The following is a 12588-nucleotide window of genomic DNA, read 5'->3' on the forward strand; positions in this document are numbered from 1 at the left end:
AAATTTTAAAACCCCATAAGTTTCAATCCAATTTGAATTTTGAGATATAAGGTTGGGTTTCTTTCATTTTTTTTTTGTTTTTTGGGTTATTCAATGGTTCAGATCAATCCAACAGGTTTAGATTGGGATAAACCTCTAAGGTGAGCGGAGACAATAGCCTCTGCCAGGAGCCCACAACCTCTGTTTGGATTTGGGTTATAACCCTTACCATCGCATGGTTTAGAAGACTGATGTCTCTTTGAATTATAGCTAAAAACAACTCTTTTTGTGATCCTGATTTTCTTCTCTTTTTTTCCTCACTCTCTCTCTCTCTTAACATTTTCCATCGCTCGCTCGTGGCTATAAAAACAGGGCCGCAATTATCACCTCAAGGGATGCAGTGCAATGGACAATGGAGTTGTGGTAGCAATGGAACACTTTATAGACAGACTTCAAGAATTTTATTGAGTAGATGAATCTTACATAAAACCAATAATTTGGAAATAATGATAGAATTATAACCATCTATCTTTCCTTATACTTTCCTATAGGAGGAGAGCAGAAATGAAATCCTACGCAATAGTTTAGACGCACTGCGATCATCTTTTGGAAGGTGGCGAGGGGATGTCCATTCTTGAAAGTTATGAACGCTCCCTGTAAAGTCTGTGAAGAGTCCATCAACTTTTATTTCGTTTAGCCAGTAATCGTATTCTTGATACGGATCTTGATGGAAATCATAGTGTAAGAACTGGTTCTCATTCCGGAAGGTGTATGGGTGTACCTGAAACAAAATCAATGTCATGTTCAAACACCTCTCAATGAACTTCGTAAACCAATTTGCCGAAGTTTCATGGGAAAGCAAAGATAGTAATAATTTATAAAATAACTAGAAAAAGAAGAAGAACAACTGTGACTCATTCTGGACATAGAAATAAGTAAACCTGGTCAAATGAAATCAAGGAAATACATATGAACCAAAAGAATCAGAAGTTTCCCTTGACAACTTGTTGCTTCACCATTCATGTAAGAAATAATTAAGCAAAAATTCTCCACCACCTGTGAACATTTGACAATTCTTGTTTGGTTTATTCAAAATCACTCATTCAAAAGCTCTACTGTGGTTTACTTCTTTGGAAATCAACATCCTGGGATATTGAAAATTTGAAATGAATTGAGATGAAACCGAGTTGACTTGGCCAAATTTTGAAATAGACAATAAGAACATCTAAGGAAACAATACAATATCGACAAAAGGAGGAAAAAGAATTTGAGTGGTATATTTTAGAAATACGCAAGAAACTTTTTATGAAGATAGATTGATATAACATCATCGATAACAGCATATATACTAATAGCCATAAGCCGGTCAATCCATTATAACCATTATAAAAACAATAGTATGGCCAGAAGTATTGATATGAAGAACATGCACACCTGTAGGTTATGAGCATGCGCCTTTGCAACAAGATCAGTTGGTGTTAACAAATAATTGTTTTCAACAGGGACACAAGTGTCCTTCCAGGGTCCAATCCCAACGACATACTCCTTTATGAATTCGAAGTAACTATCCGAAGTGATCTCCCAATACGACTGCACATAAGGCATGACCATTCCACCCATTAGGAAGAAACAAACATTTGAAATTTAACATGGAGGAATAAAACTAACCATCTTTGCAATTTTGACATGATTATTCTAATTATGAAACATGAACAAGATAAATGAACCAATGCAGACAAGTAAATGCCTTTAAGATGTCAAGCAAAAACACCAAAAAAAAGTTATTATACCTTAAATTCAGAAAAGTTTTCAATGGTTGGTCTTATATGCTATAATTATCAAATAAATTGCTGCATCCAAGTTGAATATAAGGGCTCAAAACCCACCATTCAAATATTCAACTAGTCCAACATAGATCTCTGGTCTCAAATTTTCTTGATTAGATGATGGCAATTGGATAATCTATACTCTTTCTAGACTTATTTGCAATCTTTCCTTATCAGTCCATAAAAGGGATAGATAGATAACATTGGGGCTTCTATTTTTCGTAGACCTATTTATAGCCTGAGTCAAAGATTTAGATTTCTAAATTTGAAAAGCATTTGCTCTTGTAAATATATTGACCCTCCAAAACAATTTGAAGTCCTTTTTAAGATTCTAAAGAAGGCATGTTCAAGTTATATTAAGCAAGCTATAATCCTAGATATGTGGCCCATATTTGAGTAAAGTTGTCAAAATTCATAATTCCTGGTGTTTTAGAACCAAGCAATCAAGTATAAAACCATGAAAGAAGAGGACAAACCTGATTTGTGTCTTGGGTTGGCATTGTCATATTATCAATTAAGAAGATTTTGGGCGAGTCAGTCAGATTTGAAACATAAATGAGTGAAGTTGGTGCAAAAGATTGGATAAATACTGGTTGATTTAGCCAATCTTTTGACAGATATGAACCTTTGTATCCATATTTCTTCAGCGTCTCAACAAACTTGTCTTCAAACTTCTTCCCATGTGCCCATTTGACCTGTTGAAGTAGCAGATTTAAAATAAGGATCTAAAAGGCAATCTCTAGAAAAGTTCCATTTAGAAGTTGATATAACACACTGTGCTACGAAAATAGATCAGATGAGGTTCCAAATCCAAACTAACTCCACGCCGTTGACCTTTCAGCATCACATAATGGGTCCAGAAGTTCAAAGTTTTGTACCATTTTGGAATGTTTCGATAGAGATATTCATTGAATGTTTCAGGAATGGTTCAGAACGTCATACTTATCAAAATAAAAATAAAAAAACGTTTCAGAATGCCTTGGATTATTTCAGTTGAGACGTTCTCAATTTTTCTGATGACTTGAACATAACCTCGAGATGAGATTGGTTCCAAGGCCAAGCCAGGAAGGAGGGTCACATCAAATTGATAATTAATGTAAATTTTTGCCAATTTCTTCCACGAATCACAAGATAATATTGAATGAACGATCAAGATGTGTTGCTAACCCCAAATAATTGAATAAGGCTGTGACAATGACATGAACTTCATTCTAAGATAATCCTTTAAAAAGGACATGCATACCAACATGATTCGGGCCATTTTTTGTTTATTATAAATTGCAAGAAAACTCTAAATTATATTCCACACTATTTCTTGCCATGATTTATAATAAAGATTACTTACATGCTGGTTGATGAATACCGGATTTTTCATCTCCGGATAGATACCGACAACTCTGGTTGCGTCTAACGCAATTGCAATGAATTCTTCAAAAGTAATGATTGACAATTGCCCTGCACATCAATCCAAACATAACATGTTCATTGAATAATTTTGTCAGAGATGGAAAAGGTGAGGTGGCTGAGTAAAAGACTAGGAAAGACGAAAGCATAAATGAACACATTTGAGAGAATCTAGTGGTAACCCCAATAAGGGATGAAGAAAATTTAATTGAGATGGTTTGGGCAAGTACAACAAAGATTAATAATGGCACCAATGAGATGGAACACTTCAATGCAAGCTGAAGGTTCTAAAAGTACAAGTGGAAGGCCAAATGAAGTGGATTGAGGTATTAATTAAAAATATGGAGACATAGACCTTCAACAGAAAATATAACTAAAGATAAAATGAATTGCCCACATAGGTTTCATGTTGCTGACTCTATATAATCTCCTGACCCCATATACAGTACATCGTAACATGAATCAAGGAACTACAATTACATGTTATCAACATCAGTCACACAGACCTTCATTGCCAATATCTATATATATATAGGAGACTGACTGATAAGTGATTACCCAAACAAGAATTAAAATCTCAAGAGACAAAGAGTGACTCAACCTATACAAAAAATCCTCCAGGAGTCAGCTACAATTCTGGGAAGTACAGTATGACTTGTGAATGGAGAACAGCTGGACTAGAATTGGCATTGGAAGATCCAAATAAAGTTTTACCAACAAACAACCCTATGATTTAGATCAAGACCCAAAACACAAATTTAACACATACTAGTTTGGATAAGTCATGTAATATGGGAAAACTCTTAAACCATCACTTTGAAAGATCCTTAGTTGAGGAAGAAGACTCCAACTTCACCACTAAAAGCTAAAACAAAACTTAGTTGCATAAGTTCTAAAACCACACCACTAGATTTCAACTTGGAATATTTACAACTGATTAGAAATCTGAAATGATTGAAGCAAATTTATAACAAAATCCGTGATTTAGATAATATTTGAGTGGCATACATATTCATACAGGCACCGAGCAACAAACCAACTAAGGCAGGACACAAATCAAGTCAATAGTCATGGGTTCTTGCTTGATTTGCGTCCTGCATTACCTACTCAAGCAAATGATATCACTACAGATTTGTCTTTAAATCATGGAACTGCAAGATTAGCAGATGAGAAATAATTTTCAACTTAAACATCTTGGTTGGCTTATGCTATTACTTGTAATGGCCACTCGTTTTTATAAGATCAGTAGACTAACTCATTTTATGAAACATGAAATTGTTAGTTGGAAATAGATTGTTATGGGATTGGCATTGCACAATTTACATTCAAAGGGTGGTGTTTAGTTCTTTCCGGCCATTAGAAATTGAAATGTAGGATTTTCTATGTGTATTTCAAGCATAAAATTTTGATACATAAGATGAACTACTTCTTGGGTTACATATCAACTCTAAAGTTTCCATCATCATGGTATCCAACAAACTTATGAAACATTCTACAGTTTAATTAAGCCATAAATTTAACACTAGCAAAATGCAAAACGAGAGCAAACAAAATATGTTCAAAACATTTAACTGTATGGTAACTTACCATTATATTGTTGATCCCGGAACTGGTACCGCTGCTTCACTCGTAATGATTTTAATTCTTCTAGTGTGAAGTCAACTGCACATAATTAGATAGTCAGTTCATTCTGTTTACATCTCTTGTTGAGGAATTTTTAAACCAAGACTTGAGAAGGTGATTCCTAAATTATTATGAAACAAACTACTTTATAGAACAACAATACAATTAATCAAATGAATTGTAACAAACACACACACACACAAAAATTTGTTGTACCATTTCATATGATACATCTTGACTTCTCAACTGAATAATACAAATCACGCGACCAATAATTGAAACCGTGGTTATACAATTAAAATATATAATTAATACCTAACTTCAATAATACATGTATTAGATTCATCACAAGGAATAGCCATTCATAAATTCCAAGCATGAAGAAAAAGCAGCTGAAATGTATACAGCTCGCATACCAGTGAACCATCCGGTCATATTCACTCCTTGAACCTCATAGGTCCTTTTACGATTAGCAAATGCTTCATGGTCTGCAATATCAGTTGTCTCATCAAGTATTACATCGTGAAAGCAAATAAGCACACCATCCTTAGAAGAGAGAATATCTGTTTCTATAAAATCTGCACCCTCTTCAATAGCTTTCTGCAAGAAACAACCAAAATCTTTAGGGGCCAACTCTTCTTCAACAGAGATGAGATGAATCTTATCAACTGAAACAAGAGGAGTATTAGAACATATAGTAAATCATACCGTGGAAAGGAAAAATACATTGACATGTGAAACAATATGTCAGCAACGGTTTGAAAATTCAGTAGCATATATTTTCTGACTTTTGCAGAATTTTTCGAAATTTTTCCCTTACCAAATTTTCCCCAATCCAAACTTTTTTACTAGGATTTAAGTGCAAGATAATCCAAGTTGATTTTCTCGATGAACAAAATTGGTCTCTAAAATGCTTGATTTCCATGTTTGACTCAATCAATGCTAAAAGCCTACAACTATATTGTGGTTTAAATAGGATGAGTCACTTACATAAGTGATTTTCATCGACTTCCCACTAAAACCAGTATCACTAAGTCAAGTCACTTTATATATGTATTCAGATCACAAAGTATTAAACAATAAAAGAAAGGTGTAATTTCTCAATGCTCAACCACACAAATCAAGCCATAAGTACACTCGACTTATACCATATATGCAGAAGCAGTTTCTTCGGGAAGCTCCCCATTTGAACCTCTATGTGCAATATTATAGGGACGGAATGTTTGTAATGGCTGTCTATTCTTATAGTCCGCCTTACTTGGAAGTGGATAAAGAGGCCTTCCAACACATCCATGTATGACTGATAGAAATAGAAATGGAACAAACCCTGCCAACATAAAATGAATCCATTTATTATCATCAGCATTAATTTGGATCCCAATATCAACTAAACCAATAAAAAAATCTGTATAAACATCTCATGTGGAAATCAAAGGTCCCATCATATAAGCCATTGATTATGGTCTTTAAACAGCATAGTTGTACGTATGCCACTCATAACATGGTGTCAAATCTCGGTTTGACGTCTCGTCTCGTCTCCTCCATGGACAAGTCAACTTGTCTTAGACGAGATAAACCATTTAACTCCGTTTATAATTATTTATTCATATATCTTTTATATGAAAATAATTATAATTTTTTTAATTATAAAATAAGGTAGATTACAAGATGTTTTATTAAAATCTTATTTTATTTAGATAATAAAATTTTAAATTCTAAAAAAGTTATTGTTTTCATTAAAATATAAAAAATCAAGTTTGACGGACTCGGCCGAGATTTTCAAAATATCGTCCAAATCAACTTGTTGTTTATATCGCAAGATTCTGCAGGTGTGCGATGGCATGTCTATCCGTCTTGTTCATGGACGATACCCAGATGACTCAAGCGAGACATCTCGTTCTCGGACAAGATTTAAAACCATGAATCATACAGAGTGGCAGCGGCCAGACATTTGGTGGGTCACTCAAGGAGATATCAAAGGCAAGAAATTCAGCAAGATCTCATGATAGTAACCATCAAATTCACAAGCGATTTTTGGGTTTTTTATCAGTTAATCTAATAAATAATCCACAAAGATCTACATATTTCAGCAGAAATATGAATGAACCCACCATGAACGTTCCATCAATATTCTACAGAAACATTTTGGGTTCAATCACAGCTTACCCACCAAAAAAATTTTAAAAAAATGTGATTTTTTTCCTTTAATTTACCGTAAATCAATATATATCACAGTATCAATCTACAAAGACTCAAAAAATTATCCATTACATCTAAAGATTTACATTTTTTTAAAAATTTATTTTTCATTAAAATGCTGCTTTGATTTGATGCAATAAAGTAACCACTAGAAATGAAATTTAGATTTATCTGATTACATCAATCACAGAAATGCAGACCAACTAAATCTACAGCTCCAAAATACAGAATCATAAACCATAAAAACAATTGAAATGCAGTAAAACAATCCAAACGATCAGAAACGAAATTAGGGTTAGGGTTGGGTGCTTTAGCTTACAGAGGGAAGAAGTCATCGCCACTGCTCTCAATCTTGACTTCTCAGTCTCCCCTGCTTTGCTATGCTCTTTCGAAGGACTTTTTAAATTTGAGGAGATATGTTATTGTACTTCGCAAGCTATATAACTATATTGCATTATCCATTCAATGTCGTACGGAGTAGAAAAGCTCTTTGGAGAGATTTACCGGACAGATCTATCTGTTGCAATTTTATTACAAAAACTCCCTTACTTTATCAACTTTGTTATTGCAACAAACTTTACTTTACGAATTAGATTATCGTAATGAAATTAGTAAGATTTCCAAACTTATTAAGGATTGTTACGCCTACCCAATAACATAGACTTCTAAATTTCATGGAAACAATCAGACTCAAGAGGAAAAAATTTAAAATAAATCCTTTTCGATCTTGATAGAATGTGTCACAAATGGGTGACTACCAAAGTCTCAAATTTAAATACTAAAATTCTACGATGAAAATTAAATTTTTTTTTCCATGATTTTAGTTTAAAATTCTTAGAATTTCATCTTTTATAATTTTGTGATATCAGATCATGATTGTTTATTTTAAAAATGGATGTGATTAGGATCCATTCCAAGGTATGTTAAGTAACAAATTAAACTCATCAATTTGAATTTTACGACGTTACTTGGATTCCTTTTAAAAGATTTGTTTAGTAATAAACTTAATAAAATAAGATTTGATGGATAACAAATATCATAAATATGGAATTTGAAGTAGGGGTGTCAATGGGTACCAATTTACCCGGAATCGAAACTAAAAATCTCGTCTTCGATTCTCTTTTTATTGGAATCGATTAGAGTCGGGTCTAACATGAAACTAAACTGATAAGAATCGGAACCATTAGATTTTATCCAATGGGTATCCGGAATCAATTTATTTTGTCATTTATTTTTACATTATACATGATTCAAAGTAATCCTATATTTTAAAATTAACATATATAATATAAAATTCTTCAAATTTTGTATAAACTAAATATTTGAGTTTAAGAAGAGTCATTTCTTTTTAAATTTATTACTTGCAAAGGAAATGCATTTTAATGTTTGAAAATAAAAATCATCAAATTATCATTTTAGTAGAACAAATTATTATTAAGTTGATACTTTACAAATAATATGTTATTTTTTAGAAGAAATTTTTTATTATAATGATTTTGAAATAATTTTTCTCATCCGATTATTGAGAATCAGAACCGACGAGTACTCATGATTTTTTATGGTTCTGATTCCAATTCCACTTATTTTAAAATTAAAATCGAAATCGATAAAATATAAAGGTTATGATTCCAAATATCATAGGGACCAAACCAAATCCACCCATTGACATCCTTAATTTAAAGGTAGTTTTTTAAATTGTAATAAAAGCTTTTTATTTTTGCTTATAAAATATGTCAGATGTCAGGGTCCTACGAGACGTTAGGTATCTATCCAACTACACCTATTTAGTTTACGCCACATTGCATACTAGATTAGATCTGATTTTAATGACTTTAAATCAGTCCGACATATGAAGTAGGATAGCTTAGGAACACTGTAAAGTACATAATCATTATACATACTTCCAAAGTCAAAACTCAAAATGGAATATTCCATTTAAAATATTCTATTATTCGGATAAGTCGTTGGTTGTTAAAAGAAAATAAAAAAACGATAATGCCGAAGTAACATTAATATATACATCAAAATGTTAGAATCGATGTACATTTCAATTTTACTCCAGTACAACTTAAAAAATAAAAATAAATAAATAAATAAATAAATTTAAGAATCTTAACTCTCATTTATGGGTGATAATGGGTCGATTCCAATTCAGTTCCTAAGAAATTTAGAACCATAATTATTATATTAGTTCAATTCCGATTTTTATCGATTTCGTATCTGGTTCCAAAATAAATGGAATCGAAATTAGAATCGTCAAAAATTACAAGTACCGATCGATTTCAATTCTCAAGAATTGAATGACAAAAACTATATTTTTAATCATTATATATATGTAATTCCTTTCAAAAAATTAATATATTATTAACAAAATTGTTAACTTAGGTATTCCATCCTCCGGGTAATCGAGAATAAATTTTTCCTCACTCTTTTCATAATTGGGTCCTAGATTCTTGACTTTTTTCTGAGTGGCGTGAAGTAGTCGACCTACTGGGAAGTCCGCGGTGAACCCAATTCGCAGCCAGGTACTGCTCAAGCACATGAAGATTGGACATTGGTTCAAACTCGAAGACTTAGCTCGTCTACAAATCAATGGTCAATCCTGACACTTGATTAAAGTGGCATAATAAACTCCTTAGGAATCTAGTTCGATCAATTGACGCATCGATGAAAAGAAAAGTATCATTAGCAAATTGAAGTGATACATCATTGGTCCACCTTTTTTAACCACGAAGTTTGATAGTGCTCCGAAGGAAGGAAATTACTTTGACATTAGACAACCCAAGGCTTCTGCAACAATATCTTGATAAAATACCTAGATTAACTAAAGAAAATCTGTATTGTTTCTCTTTTCTATGAACTTCTCCATTATTTGATTAAGTACAAAGATTGTCGTGATGGTTATCCCCCCTCACTTAAAACCATATGGATTCTTTGGTATATTTGTTTTTTTTTTTTTTTTTTTTCATCCGTCGTTTCCCTAATTTTATAGTGTGGTTTAATGTCCCGATAATTACTTGTGATAGTTAAGAAGATCAATTGCCTTCAATAAAGTAGTTAATGAAAATATGAACCTTATAAATTTTTATATGTGCTTTCTATTTTATTTCACATTGTGTATTTGTTATTTTCTTATCATTTTTTCATAATAGTCTAGACTTGGGATTGATAATCAAAGAAAAAAATACAGGCAAAATTTTCTATATCAATTCTATGTGCACGAGACATAATAGCAGATTATGTGCATGAAACATAAATAATAGCAGATCTAATTCACACTTCAACAACAATTATAGTACAATTCAGTTCATTTCTATATCCGCATACATATTTGTATACATTTGATTTCAATGTTACAAATTCAAATTGTTTTTCTCAATGATAGGAAAGATCAATTCATTTAAACATTGATTGTGTTCCTTATCATTGTGAACAAAGTAAAACTCAAATAAATATCTTAATAATTAAATTAAAACAATAACTCTAACTCTAAGATTTAGAAAAATGTAGAAAATATTAATTGATTGAATAAACATAAACTAAATCAAATCCTAATTGAATTAGATCATTATCTAATCTAATCTCATCCAGGGACAGATTTACAGTGGGGGCACTTACCCCTACAAGAATTTTTGAAGTCTATGAGTTATTGTGACAAATAACAATGGTGGATAAGAAAATCCACTACTATTACCCCCAGAAACTTTTGTTTTTTTTTTTCTATTGGTTGCCCCCACAAAATGTTTTCCTCTATTACTTGACCCCACAAGAATAAAATCATTGCTCCACCCTGATCTCATCAAATCTACCTTAATCTTAATAGAATATATTTAATGTATCTCAATACATATTATTATATCACTTCCGATCTTTTATTCTAATAATCATCAACATTGTCTTCTTTCTCTCACCATTATAGAGAGTTCACATTTATCGAGATTTTTTATTTTATACCCTATTGGAATTATTCTTCAATTCTTATAATCAAATAAAAAATTCAAATCTTTAGAAAAAAAAAAAAAATACCCAATTTAAACTCCTTTTAATCAAATTTGTTATCAAGTGGGACCCACAATATTTTATAATAATAAACACTTGTAATACCCTCACTTGTCCAACTTATCTAGCTTGGATTGCAATGCCAGCTAACTTTATCTTGGTTTCGTTTGAAAATTTAATTTCCTACCATAAATGCTCTCAATTTTTTTTTTCTTTTTACCAAACCTCAAATTGATGCACCTCAACGGGTTCTCGACCCATGTTGACAAAACGCAAACTTCAAACGATGTTTGGGGCTCTCCATCAAACGAATTTTATTATGATTTCTTAAAGATGCGTATGGGTTAGAATGTTTTGGAAAATACTTCCATCTTAGTTGTCTGTTTGATGAAGAGTGTCAAGCATTGTTGTTTAGGCCTTGTTTATTTGAATTTCAGGAATCAATTTTTTTTTGCTTTTAAGTCAAAAAAAGATGTTCGTTTGGACTTTTTTTAACTCTTGCGAATTTCAATTGAAGTCCAAAAGTAGCTTCTAAAAGAAATCGTTCAAGAGGGACTTCTTCAAATGACTTTTACGGGAAGTCAAAAACGTAAAATGGTTCAAGTGTAATTACCAAAATATCTTTCATCTTTAATCAAATTTACAATCAAACTTAATTTTAAAAAATGAAATGAGATTACTAAAATACCCTTCATCTTTAATCAAATTTTTAACCAAACTTAACCTTAAAAAACAAAAGGAGATCTCCTAATACCCTTCATCTTTACTAAAGTAACTTTCATCTTTAATCAAATTTTCAACCAAACTTAACCTTAAAAAATAAAAGGAAATTATCAAAATACCCTTCATCTTTAATCAAATTTCCAACTAAACTTAATCTTAAAAAAAAAGAGAATTACCAAATATCCTTCATTTTTACCAAAATACCCTTTATCTTTATTACAAAGGCCAAAAGTAATTCATTATCACTACTTTATTACCACAACGCCCTTCATCTTTATATGAATATTGAATTGTGTATTATGCAAGTATTTTCTTTATTAGAAAATTTTCATATGTTCATTTTTAAGAGGAGATGTTGTCGAAATTTCAATAGAATTATAAAATTTATAAATTTATTTAAATTGAAAATAATTATTTTTATTATTTTTTAATATAAATTTATTTTATATATATATAGTGTAATTATATATTTATTAAGGTATTCTAGTCATTCTTGATGCATTATCAACATTAAGGGTATTCTAGTCATTTTACCAAAATCTAACAATAAAAAGTTGTCAAATGAACATAAATTTTTGACTTATGTGTTTATGTAACGAACAAGCTTTTGTTGGATGTGACTTTTTAGGCTTTGGGCTTCTACTTCTTTTAGAAGCCAATTTCTAGAATTGGAGTTGACTTCTGTAAATAACAGACCCTAATAATCACAAGTGCTTCTACTGGATTTGGTGACCTGGAGACATGTTGATGTAGGGGGTGTCAGTGGGTACCCATTTTAACAGAACCCGAGCCGATAACCCCGGTACCAGTTCCCTTTTTATTGGAATTGATTAGA

General features: G+C 31.6%; 1 protein-coding gene across 1 annotated transcript; it reads right to left on the reverse strand.

Annotated features, from left to right (window-relative positions):
* Positions 1-417: 417 nt before the first annotated feature.
* LOC147401363 (glycerophosphodiester phosphodiesterase GDPD6-like) lies at positions 418-7485 on the reverse strand. The gene is made up of 8 exons (XM_086442640.1): positions 7351-7485; positions 5981-6159; positions 5249-5432; positions 4797-4871; positions 3151-3260; positions 2282-2500; positions 1414-1569; positions 418-760 (listed from the first exon to the last, which is right to left on the reverse strand). The coding sequence occupies exons 1-8, from the start codon at positions 7364-7366 to the stop codon at positions 515-517; spliced, it is 1185 nt and encodes a 394-aa protein (XP_086298766.1). The 5' UTR covers positions 7367-7485; the 3' UTR covers positions 418-514.
* Positions 7486-12588: the final 5103 nt, after the last annotated feature.

The sequence above is a fragment of the Akebia trifoliata genome, chromosome 5 (genome assembly GCF_017979445.1).
Source record: "Akebia trifoliata isolate Shusen 1 chromosome 5, ASM1797944v1, whole genome shotgun sequence".
Classification (NCBI taxonomy): domain Eukaryota; kingdom Viridiplantae; phylum Streptophyta; class Magnoliopsida; order Ranunculales; family Lardizabalaceae; genus Akebia; species Akebia trifoliata.